The 26,296-nt window shown below is 43.7% G+C and overlaps 2 protein-coding genes across 8 annotated transcripts in view; one reads left to right on the forward strand and one right to left on the reverse strand.

Annotated features, from left to right (window-relative positions):
* Nucleotides 1–8,376, forward strand: part of tsc2 (TSC complex subunit 2) — a 120,718-nt gene extending 112,342 nt beyond the window's left edge. For 6 of the 7 annotated variants that reach the window (XM_078558922.1, XM_078558921.1, XM_078558924.1 and 3 more), the window contains 4 exons: nt 4,378–4,456; nt 5,334–5,425; nt 6,647–6,745; nt 7,496–8,376. In XM_078558922.1, the coding sequence (XP_078415048.1) occupies nt 4,378–4,456; nt 5,334–5,425; nt 6,647–6,745; nt 7,496–7,750 (525 nt within the window). In that variant the 3' untranslated portion in view covers nt 7,751–8,376. Of the gene's footprint in view, nt 1–4,377; nt 4,457–5,333; nt 5,426–6,646; nt 6,849–7,495 lie in introns of all 7 variants that reach the window. The other variant, XM_078558927.1, reaches the window with a different exon arrangement.
* Nucleotides 8,377–10,714: 2,338 nt separating this feature from the next.
* Nucleotides 10,715–26,296, reverse strand: part of pkd1a (polycystic kidney disease 1a) — a 174,353-nt gene continuing 158,771 nt past the window's right edge. Inside the window, exons 42-48 of the mRNA XM_078558920.1 lie at nt 24,457–24,582; nt 23,392–23,566; nt 22,522–22,809; nt 20,842–20,976; nt 20,027–20,341; nt 13,452–14,170; nt 10,715–13,307 (exon numbers count right to left, since the gene is read on the reverse strand). Of these exons, the coding sequence (XP_078415046.1) occupies nt 13,556–14,170; nt 20,027–20,341; nt 20,842–20,976; nt 22,522–22,809; nt 23,392–23,566; nt 24,457–24,582 (1,654 nt within the window). The 3' untranslated portion in view covers nt 10,715–13,307; nt 13,452–13,555. The remainder of the gene's footprint in view (nt 13,308–13,451; nt 14,171–20,026; nt 20,342–20,841; nt 20,977–22,521; nt 22,810–23,391; nt 23,567–24,456; nt 24,583–26,296) is intronic.

Below are 26,296 nucleotides of genomic sequence, written 5' to 3' on the forward strand. Positions count from 1 at the left end.
CAAGCCCTGGGTCCCGCCCGCACTCCTGCCACCACCCCCTAGCTTCCACTCCACTCGCACTAATTTCCCCCGCCACACCGCTCCCCTCTCGCACTCACCACCCCCCTGCTCTGCTCTCCACCCTCTCTCGCTCCCTTGCCCGCCCCTCCCCAACCCCCTCGCTCACTCCCTCGCCCTCCCCTCCCTCCTCGCTCGCTCACTCCCTCGCCCTCCCCTCAAAATTTAGTGGATCCCAGCAGCAGTTTTAAAAAAAGAATAGCGATAAATTACTGGGTTGCCCTTAGACTAAACTACTCGATGTTGCTGTCACGTTTCAGAGTGATTAACCAGCCGATTGAGCAATCTTGGCTTTAAGCTTTTGCTGACTTAAAAGGCAATCAAAAGATTGTTTAACTGTCCCAAAAGACAGTAGATATTTTTCTTAGAGAACTGTCTTACCTACTTACAGCCCGTGACATGTTTGTGAATATATTTGACAATGTGATTAAATAGGCTGGGGGTCTTTTCTTTAGAAAACACGAATAGAGGCTTTCAAGGTTATGAAGGGGTTTGATAGGGTAGAGGTAAAGAAGATGTTTCTATTTGTGAGGGAGACCTGAACTAGGTCATAAATATAAGACAGCCACTAATGAACCCAATAATCAAATTCAGGAGTAACTTCTTTGCCCAGAGAGTGGTTAGAACGTGGAATTCACTACCACAAGAAGCAACTGAGGCGAGGAATATTAATGCTTTTAAGGGGAAGCTAGATAAGCATGGGCTGAATTTTCCTGCAGGCTTTGGGACCCCAACCTCTGAACCAAATGGAGCCCCTTAGCCCACACTTGCTACCAGCGAAACTGTCTCTGCAATCTGCCAGGCTGTGGCCTCTTAATTGGCTGTCTCCTTGCTTGCCACGCTATTAAGGATGGCGGTCAGGCACCCTCACTGGCCAACACGTTAGAGATGTACTGAAGACTCCTCGGGCCTTTTGGGCCATCAGGTCAGAGGGGAAACCCCTTTGCAGGGTTTTTCATTGATTGGCTTGTGGCATTTCATTCCTGCAGCCCCATCATTTGGGGCATAGAAGACCTGGCGCTGATTGTCTCTGGCCTGCCACAGGGAGGCTGCCTCAATTGAGCCTGCAGCCTCAGCTCTTGGCAAGGCGCCACTCCGACTTTGGTAGAATGCCGACACTGACTCAAAATGGCCCCTAAGTGGGGTCTTAATTGGACTAATTCACTACTGGCCTCTTCCACAGAGCTTCCTGCGGGCAGCTGACCCCGTTCCCAGGAACGTGTGGGGAGTTGGCCTAAAATGGCTTTCTGTTTTATTGGCGATAAAGGAACATCTAACTATAGGTGACTTTAACCTGCATATAGATTGGGCAAATCAAATTAGTAACAATACCGTAGAGGAAGAATTCCTGGAGTGTATACGGGATGGTTTTCTGGACCAATACATTGAGGAACCAACTAGAGAACAGGCCATCCTAGACTGAGTATTGTGTAATGAGAAAGGAATAATTGGCAATGTTGTTGTGCTTGGGGATGAGCGACCATAATATGATAGAATTCTTCATCAAGATGGAGAGTGACGTAGTTGGTTCTGAGACTAGGATCCTCAACCTTAATAAAGGAAACTACAATGGTGTGAGGTGCGAGTTGGCTGTGATGGATTGGGAAACGTTACTTAAAGAGATGATGGTGGATAGGCAATGGCAAACGTTCAAAGAGTGCATGAGTGAACTGCAACAATTGTTTATTCCTGTCTGGCGCAAAAGTAAAATAGGAAAGGTGGCCAAACCATGGCTTACAAGGGAAATTAGAGATGGTATTAGACCCAAGGAAGAGGCGTACAAATTGGCCAGAAAAAACAACAGACCTGAGGATTGGGAGCACTTAGAATTCAGCAAAGGAGGACCAAGAGATTGATTAAGAAGGGGAAAATAGAGTACGAGAGTAAGCTTGCGGGGAACGTAAAAACTGACTGTAAAAGTTTCTATAGGTATGTGAAGAGAAAAAGATTGGTGAAGACAAATGTAGGTCCCTTACAGTCAGAAACAGGGGAATTTATAATGGGGAACAAAGAAATAGCTGACCAACTAAAGACATACTTTGGTTCTGTCTTCACAAAGTGGGACACAAAATAACATACCAGAAATGTTGGGGAACACAGGGTTTAGTGAGAGGGAGGAACTGAAATAAATCAGTATTAGTAAGGAAATGGTGTTGGAGAAATTGATGGGATTGAAGGCTGATAAATCCCCAGGGCCTGATAATCTACATCCCAGAGTACTTAAGGAAGTGACCCTAGAAATGGATGTATTGGTGGTCATCTTCTGAGATTCTGTAGACACTGGAACAGTTCCTACAGATTGGAGGGTAGCTAATGTAACCCCTCTATTTAAAAAGGGAGGTAGAGAGAAAACGAATTATAGACCAGTCAGCCTGACGTGGTAGTGGGGAAAATTCTAGAGTCCATTATAAAAGATTTAATAGCTGAACACTTGGAAAACAGTGGCAGAATCGGACAGAGTCAGCATGGATTGACAAAAGGGAAATCATGCTTGACAAACCTACTGGAATTTTTCGAGGATGTAACTAGTAGAGTTGATGAGGGGGAGCCAGTGGATGTGATTTATTTGGACTTTCAGAAGGCTTTTGACAAAGTCCCACATAAGAGATTAGTGTGTAAAATTAAAGCGCATGGGATTGGGATAGTGTATTGAGATGGATAGAAAGCTGGTTGGCAGACAGGAAACAAAGAGTAGAAGTAAACGGGTCTTTTTCCAAATGGCAGGCAGTGACTAGTGGGGTACTGCAGGGATCGATGCTGGGACCCCAGCTATTCACGATATATATTAATGATTTAGATAAGGGAACTATGTGTAATATCTCCAAATTTGCAGATGACACAAAGCTGGGTGGGAGGGTGAGCTGTGAGGAGGATACAGAGATGCTTCAATGTGATTTGGACAAGCTGACTGAGTGGGTAAATGCATGTCAGGTGCGGTATAATGTGGATAAATGATCTAATCCACTTTGGTAGTAAAAACAGGAAGGCAGATTAATATCTGAATGGCTATAAATTGGGAGAGGGGAATGTGCAACGAGACGTGGGTGTCCTTGTACAGCGGTTGCTGAAGGTAAGCATGCAGGTGCAGCAGGTGGTAAAGAAGGCAAATGGTATATTGGCCTTCATAGCCAGAGGATTCGAGTCCAGGAGCAGGGATGCTTTGCTGCAGTTATACAGGGCTTTGGTGAGACCACACCTGGAATATTGTGTGCAGTTTTGGTCTCCTTACCTGAGGAAGGATGTCCTTGCTATAGAGGGAGTGCAGCGAAGGTTTACCAGACTGATTCCTGGGATGGTGGGACTGACATATGAGGAGAGATTGAGTCGATTAGGATTATATTCGCTGGGGTTCAGAAGAATGAGGGGGGATCTCATAGAAACCTATAAAATTCTAATAGGACTAGACAGGCTAGATGCAGGAAGGATGTTCCCAATGGTGGGGGAGTCCAGAACCAGGGGTCACAGTCTGAGGCTACGGGATAGACCATTTAGGACTGAGATGAGGAGAAATTTCTTCACCTAGAGAGTGGTGAGCCTATGGAATTCGCTACCATAGAAAGTAGTTGAGGCCAAAACATTGTATGTTTTCGAGAAGGAGTTAGATATAGCTCTTGGGGCGAAAGGGATTAAAAGATATGGGGAGAAAGCGGGAGCAGGCTATTGAGTTGGATGATCAGCCATGATCATAATGAATGGTGGAGCAGGCTCGAAGGGCCGAATGGCCTACTCCTGCTCCTAGTTTCTATGTTTCTATGTTTTCCCAGTCCCACTATCTCCATGGGACTGGGAAAATCCAGCCTTCCATGAGGAAGGAAGGAAGGAATTAAAGAGAGATCAAGAGTGATGAGACTCATTTCAACACCAGAATGGACCAGTTGGGATGAATGACCTGTTGCTGTGTTGCATATACTATCTAATTGATTGTTAGTACTTCACTTGTGTTTACAAGGTTATAATGTAATTGTGATTATGCCCACATTAAACTTTCTCATGTAATCCAGATTGATTTAGAGTGTGCACTTTGAAGTATCAGCAGATTGCCTCTTGGTAATTGCTTGCCATCAGCTCTATGAAATTTGCATAATTACAAAACTCTGAGGCTATGTAAGTGCTGCCATCAGTGTGGCCTCCTGCTTTGTGCCATGTAGGTCGTGTGGTGCGATCTGCTGTTCCATTTCTGATAGCGACTTTTGTGTTCACTTTGTCAGTATATGCAAACAAACAGGTTGCCAGTGTAAGAGATTGGTATGCATTGGATCTGCTTTTTAGAAGTCCACTGTCTGAAACGGTTTCTCTTTGTTTTTCTGTTTATCTTAATAGGGTCAGTTTAACTTTGTGGAAATAATGATTAAGCCTCTAGACTTTGAGAGCAACCTAGTAACCCTGCAAGCACGGAAGGGTAAGTGATGGATCATTACAAGCTGCTGATTTTTGTAAATGATTAGTATCAATGTTTGCATTTGTTTTTAAATGGGTGCTGCATACACACCATGGACTGCCACTCATTGCAGCCATGCATGAGTTCCCAATTTGGATGATAAATATTCACCAAAGAAATACTAACTTTTGCAGTTTAAATTCCTTATGATCGTTTTTCAATTACATGTATTTAAATACAAGGCATTTCAAATATCTTAACATGATTTATTGAATTTATTTAACCCTACGCTAAGTTTGATATGTTAGTATGAATGTGGATTATGACATTTTAAGGTAGAAATTTCATTCATATCTGTGTGTAACATTCTCAACATCCCAAAGTATTTAAGCAAGTAACGTCCGGTCACTGTTATGCCGGCAGATTATCTGCTCAAATACTGGACTAATGTTTGCAACCTTCTCACTCTTGAGTCAAAAGTCCTATCAGTTCAGTATGGTAACCCTAAGTGAACATTTTAAAGCCACATATTGTTTTTTTTATTTGTGGGAATGAGTGCTAGATAATGAATCAGAATGTGGAACTCGTTTCCACAAGGAATAGTTGAGGAAAATAGGATAGATACATGTAAGAGGATCCTAGAATGAGTACGAAGGAGAAAGGAACAGAAAATGACACTGATTAGGATTAGATGAAAAGGGGGAGGGGGAGGCTTGAGTGGAGCACAAATACTGGCATGGACCAGTTGGGCTGAATGGCCTGTTTCTGTGCTGTAATTTTATATAATACCAGTATCTATGTAATTGGGAGTAAATGACTTCAGATAAAGGTATAATTTGTTTTTTGTTTGTACACGGTATCTCAGCAGGTGATGCAGGTTAATTTTGCTCTTTTATAGATATGGAAGGGCTGGTTGACACAAGTGTGGCTAGGATTGTGTCAGACAAGAATCTCCCCCTGTTAGTGCGACAAATGGCTTTGCATGCAAATGTAAGTATAAGGATGTTGTTTAATTCAGCTCTTTGTGCGTAGAACTGCAGGGGTTTAGCTACGGTTATGCAGACAGGAGTCGACTCCAATCACAACGATAGATTTCTGCTCATGTCCAAAGTGAATATTGCCTTGTGGCATGAAATAAAAAGTTTGGAATTCAAAGCTTATTTGTCTTTTTAAATTTTTTACATTGATTGGATATCACTGCCAAACATTTGGACAAGGCTGTGCCTCTTCCTAGCAGTTGATACTGGTTTCTGACTCTCAAGTCATTGTTCCGCTTGATGCATATACATGGATTTGGAAATGAAAGTAAAGCCAAATTAAGCGCATGTGCGGCTGCTGACCAGTCATTGGTCACTCCTGGGAAGGGGCCTGCTGGAGACAGACACACATCAAACTGTTCGTTTCTCAGAGCATTGACAACCTTATTTCATTGCAGACCCTTTCGCCACCCCTTCTTTACAAAATGTATCAACATTTTTCAGACAGCACAACCATGGAACTTAAAACTTGAGCATTTTTCTTGATTGTATCAATGCCTTTCTCAAGTCGCTCTGGTACAGTTGGCATCTTCTGTGCTGCTAACCCACAACGTTTTGGTCTTTGCCTGTTAATGGCGTCTCCAGTATCTGCAAAGGACTGGGCAGTGATTTAGAGGCACGTACAGAATGCTCATTCTTCCCAGGAATTTGGATCACTCCAAGTCAACACTATTTCTAGGATGTTATGCAAAGTTACACCCATCAAGCTACCAATCTGCAGGGTTCATCTGGAATATCAACTCTGTTTATATTTTTGTTTCAGATTGAAAATAAGTCTCCAATTTTAACTAAAATAAAAATAGAAAATGCTGGTAAAACACAGGTCTGGCAGCATCTGTGGAAGGAGAAAAACAGCATTAACGTTTAGAGTCCAGAGCTGCTTTAGCTCTGAAGAAGAGTCATATGGACTCACGACGTTAACCCTGTTTCTCTCTGCCAGACCTCCTGAGTTTTACCAGCATTTTCTGTTTGTACTTCAGATTTCCAGCATCCGCAGTATTTTGCTTTTATCTCCAATTTTAACTGTTGAGTTACTCAGTTTTTTAACGCATGCAGTGCAATATGGTTATCACCTTTGGACATTGCTGACACTACAAAGTCTTGCTTTGATGTACAGTTCTAGTTGCATTCCAACTTCAGTGCTGGGAATAATTTGTTTTCTTCCTTGCACCAGATGGCGTCGCTCGTACACCACAACAGTGCAGTTCCTTCAGAAGCCTATGCATCCAAGTGGTTAGCTAGGTTGCGACAGATAAAACGGATTCGATCTAAGGTACAGACACTGGCAATTGCTTGTCACCTGCGTAAATACAAGATCGCCTCCTTATCCAGAGATGGTTGTAATGTGGGACTCACTGCTACATGGAGTAGTTGAGGTGAATAGCATAGGTGCATTTAAGTGAAAGCTAGGTAAGCATATGAGGGAGAAAGGAACAGAAGCTTAAGTTGATAGGATTGGATAAAGAGTGGTGGAAGGAGGATCATCTGGGCCATAAACACCAGCTTAGAGCAGTTGGGCCGAGTAACCTTTTCTGTACTGTACTTTCTGTGTGAAAATAGTCTCTAAGACACGTCTTCATAGGATCCAACCAGGACTTGAGGAGAAACCAGTGAGTGGTGAGCGTGACACTTGCTACCAGCTAGTTGAGGTGAATGTAATAGATGCAATCGAGGGGAAGCTAGGATAACATGATGGAGAAAATTATAGAAGATTCTGTTGATGAAAATAGTGGAGTGAGGGGCTGCACTGCTTTGCGAGCATGGAGTAGGGAAGAGGTTCATAGGGAATATAAAGACCAGCAATAGACCAGTGTGTCCGATGGTCTGTTTCTGTGTGGTAAATCCTATGTACTGCCAGTATCTTGCTTCATTAGTTGCAAGCCCTTTCCTTAGAGATGGGTCTTATAATGATTCGGCACTGCTCTAAATGGTTAAAAATGAACATGGTTGCAGCTGCTATTGAGCATTTCTTAGAACAAAGCCCCTCTCTCAGACAAAACGTATACTTTTCCTTTCTACCTAGGTGTATGAAGACCTGCAGTATCGCCAGAATGCTGGAATTTCCTTGATTCCGATACATACCACTAGTCAGAGTAAAACTCACCACCATCACCATCATCACCACCACCATCAACAACAACAGCAACACCTTCCTCACCACCATTACGCTGCACAGCACTCGCAGCAGCAGCAGCCGCAGCCACAGTCTGCCTGTGCAGAAACTGGCCAGAGGAAAAGGCTAATGTCCACCGTGGATGATTTCACAGACTTTGTTTAAAGTGGTCCCTCGTGTGCATGGGCCCTGTTAAATGTGTGCAATATGTACACCATACTGTGATGAAAGCCAAATGTTTTTGGTTTGTGGAAGTGGGTGGGTATGGATTGGGAGGGTGGGTGGGGTTGGATTATCTCTGCACTGCTTGCGAAGAAGTAAAAGATATATGCTGCTTTCCGATGACTTCTCCAAAGGAATTGCCCCAGTTTGGTGACAGACTGTTGGAAGATGCAGCTAATCGAGTAGAGGCGATTGTTAATTATGGATCTTCCTACTTGCATCTCTCTGAAACTATATGAGGAGTTTAATATATTGAAGGAGCAACCTATTTTCCCAATGTGAAAAGGGGGGCCCCTTGAGAGCTCATAAATACCACAAAGTCGTACTCCGATGGGTACTGAACTGGGCTTGGTGATCTTCATGGGTTGGACAGTGAAAATGGGGTGAGGAGGGTATGGACAGGGCAGAAGACTGGTATTCAGTTCCATTCTGATTTTGTAATAACTAATGTTGTGTAATTACCTTGTAAAGGAATGAGTGTTGTTCTCCACACAGTTGGAATACAGTTGTCAGTGTTGTATGATGTAATTAAGGCTCCACTGAAAGTGAATAAATTGCATTTAAAAGTCGTTCCTTGAATTAACGTGGGCTGTTTCTTTACGAATTGTAACCCGGTGGGGTTCACTTTTCCTTCCCTAACCTTAGATTAATAATGGTTATTGTTTTAGCATTGTTTAGGGTTTTACGGTAACTACCAAAGTTATTTTTATAAGATGGCTAAAGCTGGAACTCCCAAAAAAACCCAAAGTGAATACTGCTGGCATTGACCCCTTTACCAGTCTGAGCTGCTGCCATTATACAACTGTTCCTTTGCGTACTGGGAGCTTCTGAGGGCCTGGGATCTGCAGCAAAGGGAGTGTCTGCCTCTGCTGGAAGCTTTGTTTATATATTTATATAAAGATAGGGGCATCCCGCACATTTCCCAATGCATTATTTCTAAGAACTTGCGTTTATATACCTCGTAATCAGAAAACAAAAGAAACAACTTAAGACACACGACTTAGTTTGAAATTTATATAACAAAAGTCTGCCTCTGTGTGTAATCTACATTGGCATGTGTCACGTTGGCCATTTTAGAATAAAAACAGAAAGTGCTGGAAAAACTCAGGTCTGGCAGCATGTGTGGAGAGAGAAACAAATTGTGTTTCGAGCCCAATTTGACTCCTCTTCGGAACTGAAACATGGATGCAGCCAGACCGGCTGAGTTTTCCAGCACTTTTTTTTTTGTTATTCCAGATCTCCAGTGTCTGCAGTGTTTTTGTTTTTAAGCCATTTTGGAGATGGCTAAACATTTATGGGATTTTCAGTGTTATATTATCGAATATCACCACTGCCACTCACATTGTAGGTACTGCTTGTTTTCCCATTCTAAGCAATTTTAATGACATCCCAATGCACAACAAATGAAGCACTTTTGATTTTTTTTACCAAATTTCTTTTTTATTCATTCATGGGATGTGGGCTTTGCTGGCTGGGCCAGCATTTATTACAAAGTCACAGGAAAGGAATGAAACTGGACAGACCGCCTGGTATTGACCTAGGCACCGGAAATGACAGTGGCAAACTCAGCCCAGTCGACCCTGCAAAGTTGTCCTTACTAACAGCTGGGGGCTAGTGCCAAAATTGGGAGAGCTGTCTCACAGACTAGTCAAGCAACAGCCTGACATAGTCATCCTCACAGAATCGTATCTTGCAGATAATGTCCCACCCGTCAGGACAGATACCCAGGACACCTCTGGGTATGTGCTGCCCCACCAGCAGGACAGGCCCAGCAGAGGTGGCGGCACAGTGGTATATAGTCAGGAAGGAGTTACCCTGGAAGTCCTCAACATTGACTCCGGACCCCATGAAGCCTCATAGCATCAGGTCAAACATGCGTCTCCCGCTGATTACCATGTACCGCCCTCCCTCAGCTGATGAATCAGTGCTCCCCCATGTTGAACACCACTTGGAAGAGGCATTGAGGGTGGCAAGGGCACAATGTACTCTGGTTGGGGGACTTCAATGTCCATCACCAAGAGTGGCTTGGTAGCAACACTACTGACTAAGCCCTAAATGACAGCTGCTAGACTTGGCCTGTGGCAGGTGGTGAGGGAGCTTGTCTGCCGCAGATGCATCTGTCCGTGACAGTATCAGTAGGAGTGACCACCATACAGTCATTGTAGAGACAAAGTCCTACCTTCACATTGAGGATGCCCCCCACCGTGCTGAATGGGCTAGATTTAGAACAGACCTAGCAACTCCAAACGGGGCATCCAGGAGGCGCTGTGGGCCATCAGCAGCCCCTCGTAGGTAAACCCACAGCCAATTTCCTAAGAAAGGACCAAACGGAGGAATCCCAATTGTAAAGAAAATGGGTGATGAGGAAAATTTGTAGGAGTTTGAAACCAACACTGTAGAGAAATGATTTAAGTGAGTCGGTTAGGGAGATCTCACTGAGGTGCACATTAACAATTAAATATGGTTTAAGTTTACAAAAATCGAGTATTGCAGATCTGAAATATTGGAATATTTCTAAATATTGGAATATTTCTAAATATTGGGATGAAAGGGGAATGAAGTGCTGGTATTACTCAGCATGTTTGGCATCATCTGTGGAGAGAGAAAGAGTTAACAGTTCTGGTCATTTCATTAGCACTGGGAAAGGCTGAAGGTTAACCCAGAATATTCCTTTAAGATCAGACACAAGTTGTGCATAAGTTAGTAAAAAATAATACTGCACAATAAAGACAGGTGCAACAAATCTAAAAAAATAAGGGTCTAACACTTTCCTTTTCTTATTTCAAGATGTATATAGTAACAGTGTAGCAGTTTAAACATTTGTGAGGTGACGTCATTTTGTCTGTTTTCTATTTTTAAAATTTTAATAAAGATCATTCAAATCCTGATATACCAACAATGAACTCATTTGATCAGTCAAACCTTTATTTGACATTGTCCTTCAGTGCATCAGAAATGTTTCTGGCATAAAGATTACAATTATTTACACATTTGGTTTAATTCTACATTAATACTGTCTACTGATGGTTCAAAGGAATGGATTATCAAACTGGGCTGCAAGACAATGGCGACTTTCTAAAGCGACTAAGTTGATAAATGAGCGTTGGAGTTCTAATTCCTGGGCCTTAAGCTATTGCATGTCCTACATCTTTAAACATTAGATGCTTATAAAGGAATGTTTTATACAGAATGTTAACCAAATGTAAAAGTGATGCACATGGCTCCATGAGTCCATGGTTATCCCAAGTTTTGCAAGGACATTTACACCAGTGGAGCAATCGATCTATTCAACACCATTCTCCTGGTGTTCCTGTGGACTGTTCCTCATTCTTCTGGTCTGAAAGTCCTATACTCAATGACATCTGGCTTGTTACAAACTTTTCACTAAGAACTGACTGAACGACATCGCAAAAGGCTTCCTATTTCTGTTGGAAATAGATATTCTGATGCCTTTGATACCCACAACTTCAGGCAGCAAAATATCCTGACGAGCTAGGAGGTCTTTCACTGTTTCCCTCTATTTTGACTGGATGAACATGTCATTTAAATATTCAGGTAACTAAATAAGTAACATAGTAAGGTGGCTTTGACACTTGAGTTAGTTCCCCATTAATCAGCATTTGGCACTTGAGCACATTGTACATAATTTTATAACCTAAATCATGGCCTTTTAACAGTTAAAAGCTCTTTTGATCAGGCCCAACTATCAGAAATGGGATTAAGAGGGGTACTTCAAAGAATATCCACCAACATGCCAGTGAAAAACCTAAGGTTTTGAACGCACAGCTTATTTCTGCCTCCACCTTTTTGACTAGCCTACCTAATGACAATCCCACTGAACATGTTGGAGGAAATCCCATCATCAGTATCCCTTTGTTTAAGGAGATAAAAGTCCTTGAGCATTCCAATTTAAAAAAGAGAAATACTCTTGTCTTAACTCATTGCTGGCAATACTGAGAAGACTGGCCTGGAGCTGTTACAGTGCCTGACAGAGCGAAGGGAAAAAATTGAGACACTGAAGAAAACCTTCAGTTTTTTTTTTTGCCTTCGGTTTCTCTTTCCTGCCAACATTTCAGTGTCAGGTGCACTGTTTCAACCTGAGTACTTTTTAAAAGATTTTTTTTAAAAAAAGTCAACAGAAACAGACAAAATCAAAACGGCTTAAAAGTTAACCATTGTCCCATCTGATTTTTGAAGTTAGCTAGTAATGATGTGTCCCTTTATGGGTTATCACATCTCATGGTAAGGTACACCTGAGAGAGGTTAGGGGCAAAGATGCAAAAGGTATGATTCTGTAGAAAAATGTGTGATAGTGAGCTCATTCACTAAACATTTAATTATTAGATCTTGGCCGATCTGTATCTTAACTCCAAATTCAATCAATTGCTTCCCCGCAGTGCGGGCTAAGGCGACGGTGATGCGGTTAACACAGTCACAGGACGCAGTCTATCCACGAATGAAGCATTAATCTGTTTCAAACTGTTGAGCCTCTGTTAAAATAGCAAACACAGTAATGTCGTACCATAAGCATCTTGTATATTTGCATGACAAACAGTAATTTCTACACTGTAACTTCTTTGCTGAGTGCAGGATCAAGTATCTGATTCTAAGTTGTTAATTCACGAGTCACACAAAATGTTTATTGCAACAATACCTCCAAGGTGATGAGCAATTTTTACTGCCCAGCATACTCTCATAATACGACTACTAGTAAGTTAACTTTACCATTAGTACTGGTTTCGGCTATGGGTGTAGGTATGTAAATGTGTATGTGATTTATGTGCATTTTATAATACTTAGTCTGTTTCCTAGTTGCAGTGCTGGGACAATGTTATTTTAGCTGACAATGTTATTTTAGCTCTATTTACAGATTAAAGTCAATACAAAATTGCCATTTTACATTCTATCACAGAAATTATTTAGTGAAACTTAAGTAAAAATACTGACTTGTAAAATTAATTGTGTGCTCTGACTTTCAATGATCAACTGAAGGTAACTCAAAAATTAAGTGATTAAAACAGCATTTCTTTAAATAAGTGCACCTTTTAGTGCATGGCTACAAAAGCAAATTTGTACAATCTCTCCTTCTGAGCTGTCCTCAAATTAAAGTGCTTGTTAATACATATAAAGTAAACTATTTTCTTTTTAAAATGTCCATCCTTTTTAAGGCGTGTCTGGTGAATAACTTGTCCTGCGGTGCTCCCTGCGATGCTCCCAGATTAGGGCTTCCCAAGTTGTTGTGACCCGAGCGAGGGGACCTCAATAACATTGGTGGTTATTCTCTGGTGGGGGAGTGCCCACTAATTATTTTCGTCTTTAATTCAAACGGCAACATTCTCGGCCTCAGGTCTTTACAAAATCTTCCGGTGAACCCAAAGCACATTTACTGGGCAAGTTCGTTGGACCCGTGCATTACTTTGATCGTCAGTTTTTAAGACGGTAATGTCGTTTGTTGAACCCTCTCCTGCTTTTGTAAGTAAACTGTAGTCCAGTTACAGAGCTTATAAATTCTTTCGAGTTATCAACAGTCACAGATTGCAACTCTTTCGAGTACAATCACAGTTCTTGGTTTCCTGGAGTGGGACATGAACCCACAACCCTCTGATTCAAAGGCGAGGGTGCTATGAACTGAGCCGCAGCTGACACCTGGAGTACGAGCAGGGGAGAGGGACCAATTGATAGCTCTTTTGGAGTGCCGGCACAGGCATGATGGGCTAAAAGTCCACCTGTGCTGTATGATTCTAACATCTACTCGGGGTTTGAATGCATTTGATCATCTGAAGCTGTGTGCTGCCACTTCTTGCCTGAAACTTTAGACTTTCTTCGAGGTGCTTGAGGCTCTTTCCCTCGAAGGGCTTCCAAGGTGTAATCTTCAGCCAACAGGATGCTTCCCAGCTGCTGTCCCTCCTGAATGCCACTCATATCAATTGTCCTTGTATTGCCTCTTACAATCCCTGGGGATGAATGGAGCTCGTCACCCCGTCCCTTGCCCAGTCTGATCTGGCTGTATGCTGCAAATAACTCTTCAGCCTTTTTGTTCATCTTCCTCTGTTGCGTTCTGTCCTGGGCGTTCCTCAGTTTGCACTCAATCTGATAGACATCCTCTGTCACCGTGTTTACCCGGTCAAACTGTTCGAGCAGTGTTTCGAACAGTGGAGCCAGGCGGTGGATATTGGTCTCGACTTGTGCCACTTTGCTTAGGCTGGCGAGTGGTGGGGTGTCCATTGGGATGGAAACGCTGGACGTGGAGGACGAGGAGATATCAGAGATGGTGCTGGCGGTGTTGGGGCAGGTTAATTTAGAATCTGTGGAAGACCGGGAAGGTAAGGAAACCATTCCTTCAAATTTGACCCTATGGCGGAACTGTAAAAAAGAAGAGGAAAACGAAACCACCTAATTGATGGGTTACATGTCAAAGAGAAATAAAGAAAATCCTCTATCTAGGAAGTTGAATGAGAATCCAGTGTGGTACTGAGGGAGTGCTGTCTGATTCATCTAATGAGTGAAACATTAAACCCAAGCTCCGTTTACCCTCGAAGGGAGGTGTAGGAAATCCTATGGCGCTACATGAAAGAAGGATGGTGCTAGGATAGTGTTCCCTCCAAGGTCCTGCCCAGGACCTTCTCAACCAACATCACTAAAACACATTATCCGGCCATTGTTGCATTACTGCTTATGGGAGCTTGCTGTGCACAAATGGGCTGCCATTCCACAACAGTGACTACACTTCAAACCGTACCTGCTGTAAAACACTTTGGGATTTTGCGATGGTGACAGGTGCTACATAAATGCAAGTCTTCCTTTCACGCAGAAAATGCAAGGGGGCGAGCATCCCAATTATCTCAACATGGGCCGAATGGCCTCCTTCTGGGCTAATTATCATCCTGTGATAATTATCTCAACAAAACAGCTGCAAACCATCCAAGTAGCCTGCAGGTGGTGCTGTTGAGGCAAAATAAAAAGCATCTCATTCCGATATTTTTGCATCAGGGGAATTAAAAGCAGCAGAGAGAATCTGTATCTGTACCTAAGTATCTTACCAGTGCAGAAAGAAGAGACACTTAGTATATCACAGACACACAGCCATTGGTCCTCTCTGAGAAATTAGGTTATGGTGGCATTTATAATTGCATATTTAATCTTGAATAATCTCAAGGTTGCAATGAACTGCTTTTGAAAGTGTGTTGGCTGTTCCTTGGGAGTACAGACCTCAATGTGAAACAAAAACAGAAAATTCTGGCAAAACACAGCTGTATCTGGAAAGAGAAAAAGGCAGGATAATGTTCCCGGAATAAACCTGGGATTGACTGATCTGTGAATCACTAAAGTGAATGGGTCACACAGCCTCGAAATGTTAACTCTGTTTTTCTCTCCACAGAAGCTGTTAGACCTGCTGAGTTTTTCCAGCATTTTCTGTTTTTGTTGTCTGTGAATCACTAAAACCTTCCTTTCCTCCCCCAGATCCTAATGGATCTGCTGCACCTTTCTAGCATTTTCTATTTCCTTTGCTTCAGATTTTCTTCAGCTGCCGAAGAAATCAATGTGTAGCCCAGAAATTATTGTTGCCAATTATATGAACAGTGCATTAGGTACGATGTTAACTCTATTGCATAGAATGTACTGCACAGAAACAGGCCTTTCAGCTTAACTGGTCCATGCTGATCTTTATGCTCCACAAAAACCACCTCCCACCCCGATTTTATCTCACCCCATCTATTCCTTTATCCCTCGGGTTGATGCATCAATGCTATTTACTTCAACCACTCCTCGTGGTCCAGAATTCCACATTCTCACTCCTCTCTTGGTAAAGAATTCCTTATTGGATTTATTAGTAACAATCTTCTATTTATAGCCCCAGTTCTGCCCATTTCCACAAGGGGAAATATCTTCTCTACATCTACCCTATCAAATCCTTTAAAAAGACCTCTATCACGTCACCCTCGGCCTTCTCTTTTCTAGAAAAAGAAGCCCCAGCCTGTTCAACTTTTCCGGATTGTTCTAGGTTTAGAAATAAACCTGAGCTTATGTTAAGAAGGCCAACAGGAAAGCCGTACGAAAACATCAAGTATCTGTCCACTAAAATCAGCAATGGCACAATGATCGAATCACACTGGAAATTCAATGCTTGCGCTCTACAATGAACCATTAATGATTAGGGTGAAGTCAGTGCCTCAGCTGCAGCCTGTCCTGTTGCATTTCCATTCAACACCAACTGACTTTTATGGGATGTGGGCTTTGCTGGCTGGGCCAGCATTTATAACCCATCCCTAATTGCCCTTAAGAAGGCGGTGGTGAGCTGCCTCCTTGAACCGCTGCAGTCCATGTGGTGTAGGTACACCCACAGTGCTGTTAGGAAGGGAGTTCCAGGATTTTGACCCAGTGACAGTGAAGGAACGGTGATATATTTCCAAGTCAGGATGGTGAGTGACTGGGAGGGGAACTTCCAGTTGGTGGTGTTCCCATCTATCTGCTGCCCTTGTCCTTCTAGATGGTATTGGTCGTGGGTTTGGAAGGTGCTGTCTAAGGAGCCTTGGTGAGTTCCTGCAGTGCATCTTGTAGATGGTACACACTGCTGCTACTATGCGTCAATAGTGGAGGGAGTGAATGTTTGTGGATGGGGTGCCAATCAAGCAGGCTGCTTTGTCTTGGACGGTGTCAAGCTTCTTGAGTGTTATCGGAGCTGCACTCATCCAGGCAAATGGGGAATATTCCATCACACTCCTGACTTGTGCCTTGTAGATGGTGGACAGGCTTTGGGGAGTCAGGAGCTGAGTTACTCACCACAAGATTATAGGGGAGGCAATGGCATTGTGGTACTGTCACTGGACTGGTAATCCAGAGACCCAGGGTAATGCTGTGGGGACCTGGGTTCAAATCCCACCATGACAGATGGTGAAATTTGGATTCAATAAAAATCTGGAATTAAAAGTCTAATGATGACCATGGAACCATTGCCAATTATTGGGCAAAAACCCATCTGGTTCTTACCTGCTCTGGCCTACATGTGACTCCAGATCCACAGCAATTTGGTTGACTCTTAAATGCCCTCTGAACGGCTGAGTGCTGAGCAAGCCAAGGGCAATTAGGGATGGGCAATAAATGCTGGCTTAATCAACAGAGCCCACATCCCCATGAATGAATAAACAAAAGGATTCCTAGCCTCAGACCTGCTCTGTAGCCACAGTATTTATATGGCTGGCCCAGTTCAATGGTAACCCCCCCCAGGATGTTGATATAATGCCATTGAAATTCAAGGGCTGCATTTGGATCAGTATCTGAGGAGTCACAAATGGGGCTGAACATTGTACAATCATCAGTCAACATCCCCACTTCTGCCATTATGATGGAGGGAAGGTCATTGATGAAGCAACTGAAGATGGTTGGGCCTAGGACACTATCCTGAGGAACTCCTGCAATGATGTCTTGGAGCTGAGATGACTGACCCCCAACAACCACATCCTTTGTGCTTAGGTATCACTCCAATCAGCAGAGTTTTCCCCCTGATTCCCATTGACTCCAGTTTTGCTAGGACTCCTTGATCCCACTCGGTCAAATGCTGCCTTGATGTCAAAGGCAGTCACTCTCACCTCACTTCGGGAGTTCAGCTCTTTTGTCCATGTTTGAACCAAGGCTGTAATGAGGTCAGGAGCTGAGTGGCCCTGGCAAAACCCAAACTGAACGTCAGTGAGCAGGTTATTGCTAAGCGAGTGCCGCTTGATTGCACTGTTGATGACGTCTTCCTTTGCTTTAGTGATAATCGAGAATAGACTGGGGCGGTAATTGGCCGGGTTTTTGTGTACAGGACATACCTGGGCAATTTTCCACATAGCCGGGTAGATGCCAGTGTTGTAGCTGTACTGGAATGGCTTGGCTAGAGGCGCGGCAAGTTCTGGAGCACAAGTGTTCAGTACTATTGCCGGAGTATTGTCAGGGCCCATAGCCTTTGCACTATTCAGTGTCTTCAGCCATTTCTTAATATCACGTGGAGTGAATTGAATTGGCTGAAGACTGGCATCTGTGATGCTGGGGACCTCCAGAGGAGGCCGAGATGGATCATCCACTCGGCATTTCTGACTGAAGATTGTTGCGAATGCTTCAGCCTTATCTTTTGCACTGATGTGCTGGGCTCCTCCATCATTGAGGGTGGGGATATTTGTGGAGCCTCCTCCTCCAGTGAGTTTTTAATTGTCCATTACTATTGATGACTCCATGTGGCAGGACTGCAGAGCTTAGATCTGATCCGTTGTTTGTGGGATCATTTAGCTCTGTCTATTGCCTGTTGCTTATGCTGTTTGGCATGCAAATAGTCCTGTGTTGTAGCCTCGCCAGATTGACACCTCATTTTTAGGTATGCCTGGTGCTGCTCCTGGCATGCCCTCCTGCACTCTTCATTGAACCAGTGTTGATCCCCTGGCTTGATGGTAATGGTAGAGTGGGGGATATACCGGGCCATGAGGTTACAGATTGTGGTTGAGTACAATTCTGCTGCTGCTGATGGCCCACAGCACCTCATGGTTGCCAGTCTTGAGTTGCTAGACCTGTTCGAAATCTATCCCATTTAGCACGGTGGTAGTGCCACACAACACGATGGGGGGTATCCTCAATGTGAAGCCAGGATTTTGTCTCCACAACCGTTGTGCTGTGGGCACTCCTACTGGTACTGTCATTGACAGATGCATCTGCGGCAGGCAGGTTGGTGAGGATGAGGTCAAGTATATTTTTCCCTTGTTGGTTCCCTCACCACTTGCCGCAGACCCAGTCTAGCAGCTATGTCATTTAGGACTCGGCCAGCTCGGTCAGTAGTGGTGTTACTGAGCCACTCTTGGTGATGGACACTGAAGTCCCCCACCCAGAGTACGTTCTGTGCCATTGCCACCCTCGGTACTTCCTCCAAGTGGTGTTCAACATGGGGGAGCACTGATTCATCAGCTGAAGGGGGACCGCTTATGAAAGGAGAGGTTGAGTTTAAGGGGAGAAATCTTTCTATTCTGAATAAGGTTAAAATAAAATATGTGCAAGGGTGAGGAAGCCTCCTGGATTCAGCTTTGCTGGAATGGTAAATTGCTGATGTCCTTTGGAACAGCAAGGTGACCGGAGGCTGCTGTTGGGTGCCTGCCAGCATCAGCAGGAACTTTGTACTGACCAGGAGAGTGGGCAGAGCGGAATAAATTCCTTGGGAAATTTACAGGTCGAAAAACATTTACGTGTGAACACAGAAAACCCATGATTCATTGCGTGGTATAGATTTGTTTAAATCCATTGGCAGTCCCACAGCTGTTGCTAATCTTTTTGAGACATCAGACAGCAGCCAAGTTTGGGAGCGATGAACCCTTGGCATGGCATGCGAGATGGTTCTGTGCCAATCTGTGGCGATGGGAGGAGGAGGGGGAGGGTGGTGAATTTTGCTGCCCTCACCCTCCTCCCTTCCCAACTGCCTCTGCAAAAGACGGGTTCCTCCCCAGCTGTGGTTTCACAAGCGCCCCTTGCCCTTTGATGCCATGCCCAGGTGGCCATTTTGTATGTGCCCGCGAGTGTCGCAAACATTTTGAACACAGGAGGTGTCACTCTGGACCTACACCAATCAGTGGAGACACTGGAAAGCAGTCAGGTGAGGGGAAAATTGACTTTCCTTCCTCCCTCTTCCAGGGCTCGAGGGCAATTCTAGTGACTTCATTGCTTTGGCTGTCAGCTGAGCACGGAGACTCAAACCCACATTGGGGTCAGCATTAAATGGCCCTTTATCCACCAGGACCTAGGGTTGCCTGTCCTGGAGTCTCCTGGAATTCTAGATTAATCACCAGGACATTATGACAAGCAACCCAGGAGAAATTGGGACATGAGAAACAGGGTTTGATTTCATTTTCTTCCAAACACTTTAGTTTAATAAAAATATTGGGGGTGCAGGAAACTGTCACTCTGATTGATGGTCAAGAACCATCCAAATAGACGACAAGGAGGCCGTTCGCTTTCTAATTGGTAGGGGAAGCGGGTGTGCCATGATGATAGACATGTTGGGCGACCAATGGCAGGAGCGTAAGGGCAGGTTGCGTTGCCAGCAACAGGTCATGTGATAAAATCTCCAGGAATGCATACAACCAGAGTTGGCAACCCAGGGAAGCTTTTAACAAAGGCAACCTGCAGGAAGTAGCAGTGCCCCTACAGGATGAGACACTCCATAACTCTACCCTTTACCCATGTATTAAAACACCATATACCTACTTCTTTTGCTTTGCTTATACCAATCCACATCTTCAGTCTTTTGACGAATAGTTCTACCAGCTCATAGTCTTGTGGTTCAACTGCAGGTCTGTACATCTCCAATTTCATGGCCCTGTAATTTTGAATTAGCACTACAGCAAACAACCGCAGCACTATCCATATCTCAATGATGGTGTAACTGATGTAGTAGATGTAGCAGAGGCTTGGGTACTCGAAGAGGCACTGCTTGAAACAAGTTCCCTTCTCAGTCACGGCAAACAGGGAGAGAATGCTGTCTCCAAATGTCTTGAAGTCATCAAGGTTAGCAGAAAAAACCTGAAATGTTGAAGTCAAGTGTTCAGAAATCATTCTGCCTGCTCCTGACAACATTGTCTACCTTGAAGTAATGGCTACTGTTTACTTGGCTGACATTGCAGTGCAGTAGTGAGGGAGGGCCACGCTGTCAGATGAGGCCCGAGGCCCCATCTGCTTCCTCTCAAATCCCACAGCCTTTCATTATGTCAATGATTAACATGCACAGATAGACTTGCTCTTTGACCCTGAATGCATTCGCAACCTTTGTCGTGCTGCCAAATTCATCGGGATAACAACAATGTTCATTTACACAGGCACCTTTAACACAGTAAAACAACCCGAGGTGCTTCACAGGAACCTATCCACCAAATCTGACAGCGAGCCACATGAGGAGGGATTACAGCAAAAGCCTGGCCGCAGATACAGGTATTAAGTAGTATTCTAAAGGAAGAGCTTTAGGAATGGCTGACAATCATAGCAAGCAACATAACTGTACCCTCGCTGTATAATAAAATACGTACCAAATAACCAATCTGTGTGTAGGCAAGAACCAGACCAAATGCTGTTGCACCAATCGCCATCAGTTCCTTTGCAGAATTATACAAGGCCTTGCCAAAGATGGACCACTTCCTGATAAACCGCAATTGTCGGGCAGCCTATTTTCCCCACACAAACCAGAAAAAAAATCTTAATTAATTATCCGACTTTATCTATTCAGACCAAAGGCAAATGTTATGAAAGAGAGCTGGAACAGAGATAGGATCATCGGAACTGAAGGAGGCTCTCAAGCTTGTTCTGCCATTCAGTTAGATTCCGGCTGGTTTGGATCTTAAATCTGTTGACCCACTTTGTTTCCATATCCCTTAAAACTCTTGCCTAACAAAAATCTATGGATCACAGTTTTGACACTTTCCAATTGACTCTCAGTCTCAACATCTATTTTTTTTGGGGTGCAGGGGAAGAGTTCCAGATTTCCATTACCCTTCATGTCAAAAAAGTGCTTCCTGACATCATTCCCGAATGACCTTGTTCTTATTTATTGGCTATGCCCTCTTGTTTTGGACTCTCCCACCAGAGGAGCTGTTCCCTTTTTACTCATCCAATCTTCTAATAATTATAAAAACCTCAATTAGGTCACCCCTTAATCTTCTGCACTCAAAGGAATTAAAGCCTGGGCTATGCAAACTTTCCTCATAATTTAGTCCGGTGAATCTGCACTGCATCCACTCCAAGGTCAGCATGTCCTTCATGTCAAACCGAGATTTTGCTAAAAGTGAAATGCTCCTTCACTGTTAAGAGCAGAAAGTGACAATTCCAGAAGAATAAGTTTCATGACCCACCCCCTCCACCACATATCGTCAGCCTGCAATCCATTCTCATTCAGCAAACCCCCAAACTTTTGTTATAGGATGAAAACAGATTGGAGGATCCGGAGACATTTAGCCTTTTAAAGAGGATGAGCAAAAGGGGGCATTATAGAAGATTTTAAATGGTGTAGGTAAAGCATTGCATCAAGGTGAACCAAGAAACCAGATTAGTGGGACATGGACTAAACTGGTGGAAGGAAACCTTCAAAAGATCTTCTTCACACAAAGTGATCAATACTTCTTATCTGGAATGCACTGCCTGAAAGGGCGATGGAAGCAGATTCAATAGTGACTTTCAAAAGGGAATTGGATAAATACTGCTCCTGACAACATTGTCTACCATGAAATAATGGCTCCTGTTTACTTGGCTGACACTGCAGTGCAGTAGTGATGGAGGCTGTGGGGAAAGAGCAGGAGAGCGAGACTAATTGGATAGTTCTACCAAGGAGCTGACATGGGCACTATGGGCTGAATGGCCCTCTTATGTGCTGTGCCATACTATGATACTTGGAATAGCCTCTGGGCAGGATAGTCGTGATGAAAATTTAAATAACGTGATGGCTTTGGGGGGGATTGGTGGATGGGACTAGAAGTTGTTCGTTGGATGGACGATGTAAGGTGAGCTTCCCTCCTTTGTGTCTTCTGGTATTTGGAGAGAATAATGTCACTCTCAGAATTTAATGTGTTGTAGCTCACAGCTGCCCTGGTACAGTAACCAAAAAGAAGCTCACCTCGTGTTGTACCAGCCAGTGGATCGTGAAACTAGAGGCGCAGGGAGTTTGCAATTTTTCTGAATGAGCGTTAGTTTAAGGCCAACATTTCTTGGGATCATACCTTAACAGTCAGCAGAAAAAGGAGGACGGCAGCCACGCTGGTGAATATATAGCTCAGGTATGCTATCTGGTAGAAGTTGGTGAAGCGGTCTGGGTTAGCACGGTACATTGCCCACTGCCTGTCACCAATTCTAGCACGTTTCAGATGCACGACCACGCAGCAGATACCGAGAATAATGATGGACCACTGCAGGTAGTTCCAGAACTGAAGGAAATAAGCCTTGCCCTCGTGACTGATCAAGAGTAACTCGGTAATTGTGAAGTACAGAACAAAGAATGCGAGGAAAATCTGCAAGAAAGCAAACAGTGAAACCATTCTTCAGTTGATAGCCAAAAGATTAAGAGATTGACAGCTTAGTTTTCAGGTTATGCCTACAGGCTTCACAGTTTTAACATTTCCAAGATGAACAGTCTTTCAGAACATACTCCATCCTGTGAGGAGTGATTCAGTGTTGACAGCACTCTAAAGAGGTAGCAGTGACAGCACTCTAAAGAGGTAGCAGTGACGGCAAGTACTTGACATCACACCATTACAAGAGTGACCACTCTCCCAGTTTTAGCAACAGCACTGTAGCAGCCAACCTGACTTATACTATAGGAGAGCCTTCGTAAACAATTGGGCCAAGAGACACTCGCACAAAATAGTGCACACAACTCCAGAGACTTAGAAAACTGCCTTGTTGGTTGGTCTGCAGGGAAAGCACCATCTTTAACCTGAGTGGAACTTCTTGCCCCAGTCTCTGGGTCACTTTTTATTGCAGGGTTTCATGCCTCCAGCCTCAATGCCAAGTTTCATCTACACGGCTACTTAACTCGTGTCTGCGGAATGAATTACAACAGGACAATTTAATGCCAGACAAGCAAGACTTACCATCATGACGAGCAGGAAATCCACGCCAGTACTCAGCTGCAGCAGTGAAAATGGTTTGATATCAATGGTGGTGAATGTTCCTCCTGAGAAAGGGAACTCTACGAGAAGGGTGACTACACTGTACAAATCCACGTTTTGGAAATACTGGGTAAACTCGATGAAGATGACCCTCGTCCTGGCAACACAAAATTACCATTCTGTTTGAAACATGCGTATACTTTATCTTTGCATCGGCCTTTTATTGTCCTCATGGAAAGCAACTTACAAGATACTGTCCTTGTGAAAAGTAACAGCAAATTTGAACCCCTTCAATTTTCTCTTGATAGCAGTGACTCTGCAGGGCAACATATATTGGCTACCTTTTGGTAGCACAGCCAACATCCCCCTCAGTGAGCCTCTAAGATAAGCCTCAATAAGCCCTGTGAGGTCTCAGAGCCGACTCCAACTTTGTTCTTACCCGCCAACTACTCTACTATAAGGTGTCAGTTTAATTGTTGGAACTCTTTCCTCTGAATCAGAAGCAAGTAGGGTCAAGCCCCACTCAAAGACTTGGACACGTATCAAAGCAGCACTGAAAGGGTACTGTTTCTTTGGAAGACATTAAACTGAGGCCCTCGTCCGCTGTTTCGAGGGTTAACGAAAGATCCTGTGGTACTATTCAAAGGAGAGCAGGGGAGCTTTACTGATGACTTGGCAAACATCAGCCAATCTCATCTTGTTTCTGGGATCTTGTTCTTCAGGATCACTTACAGGACAGTCATTGCAGCTCAGAAGTAAGTGTTTGGCTTTGAGGCACTTCAAGATGCTTTGGGGAGGTGACCACATGCTTTTGAATTGCAAGTACTTTCTTTATTTAAAGGCTTGACAGCACAGTCACATATATGCAGAATTGGGAATATGTTCAGTGATTAGTCTTTGTGTTAAAGTGAATCTGATTCTGAACTAGCTTAACCTGCATTGTTATGTAAAACAAAATGAAACCGTTTGGATCTTGAAGCATCAGAACTGCCAAACGTTCAGAATCCTGTTTTATTTCTCAGTAACACTTAGTGTAATGAAACTTACTTTCTATCCAGCCAATTTCTTTCCTGTAAATTCCACAGTGTGTAATTACTCTGCTCCCTTGTCCTGCCAAGTTTCTGTACATATCCACCACTATCACAGACAGCATTCTGGCCCCAGTACCACACCCTAGGAAGAGAAAAAAGGCCCATAAATTGTAATACAAACAGAAACACTTAAATTTGCTAGTACTTAAATCTATCTTTAGTAAGGGACTCATCCCCAATAAACACACAAAGCAATTGAGTACCACCCTGTGTGCAGTCCTGGTCGTCACACTATAGGAAGGATGTGATGCACTGGAGAGGGTGCAGAGGAGATTCACCAGGATGTTGCCTGGGCTGGAGCGTTTCAGCTATGAAGAGAGACTGGGTAGGCTAGGATTGTTTTCCTTAGAGCAGAGAAGGCTGAGGGGGGACCTGATAGAGGTGTACAAAATTATGAGGGGCATAGGTAGGGTAGATAGGGAGAAACTTCTTCCCTTAGCGGAGGTGTCAATAACCAGGGGACATAGATTTTAAGGTAAGGGGCAGGAGGTTTCGAGGGAATTTGAGGAAAAGTTTTCTCACCCAGAGGGTGGTTGGAATCTGGAACACACTGCCTGAGGGGGTGGTAGAGGCAGGAACCCTCACAACATTTAAGAAGTATTTAGATGAGTACTTGAAATGCCAATGCATACAGGGCTATGGGCCAAGTGCTGGAAAATGGGATTAAAATAGATAGGTGCTTGATGGCCGGCATGGACACGATGGGCTGAAGGGCCGGTTCTATGCTGTATAACTCTATGGGCAGAATTTTACGACAGCAGGATTTTACGTTCCTGCTGAAGCCAGTGAGGTTTAGAATGTCTCGTCGCATTTTACAGCCCCGTCTTCGCTGAAACAGGGCCGTAAAATTCTGCCCTTTGACTCTATGACCCCCCTGACCCCACACATACCCCGGTCCCCAATTTGCCTCCTTCCCTTCTGTATTGAATCTGCCAAATCAGTTTGGGGATTTCCTTCTTTCGATGTCAAGCCTAGGCAGCCATTCTAAGTGTGCAAGTCTACGCAATTATGGCAAGCAGGCTACTTGATTGTGAAAAGTGTCACAGCCAAATCTGCCCATGTCCTCACCTGGCACCTACACCTGTGTGCTTTTCTCCATCTCTCCCTAGCACTAGGATGCCACGGCCAATTGTAAAAATTAAACTGTTCAGCTGAGCAAATTCAGCATTGACTGTGATTCAAATCTAGGACCTACTGTTCGTTTTATTTAGTGCTACACTCTCGGTGCTTTTACTCCTTAACTTCTGAATGGAAATGTCTTGCAAAACAAAAACCACTTCATCAGGACCTAATAGAGGCCTGTAAAATCATGGAGGGGTTTAATAGGGTAGACGTAGAGAAGATATTTCCACTTGTGGGGGTGTCCAAAACTAGAGAGCGTAAGTATAAGATACAGTCGTCACCTATAAACCCTTCAGGGAATTCAGGAGAAACTTCTTTACCAAAAGGGTAGTGCAAAAATGGAACTTGCTACCACAAGGAGTAGTTGAGGCGAATAGCATAGATGCATTTAAGGAGTAGCTAGATAAACATGACAGAGAAAAATATAGATGGATAAGTAGTAGAGGTGGGATGAGGTTGGTGTGGAGGATAAACAATGGTGTAGAGCATTTGGACTACATGGCCTGTACTGTAAATTCTATGTACTCTGTATTGAGATAAATTAAAGAACAAATAATATGGGGGCATTAGTAAATCAATACTCTACCAATAATTATGAGCTCACTATGCTCCAAATTGATTTCAGTACTCCCCAGATTGGGATAAATAGAGCTAGTACATGATTTGTGGATTAT

Source organism: Cetorhinus maximus, chromosome 15, assembly GCF_964194155.1.
Source record: "Cetorhinus maximus chromosome 15, sCetMax3.hap1.1, whole genome shotgun sequence".
NCBI lineage: Eukaryota > Metazoa > Chordata > Chondrichthyes > Lamniformes > Cetorhinidae > Cetorhinus > Cetorhinus maximus.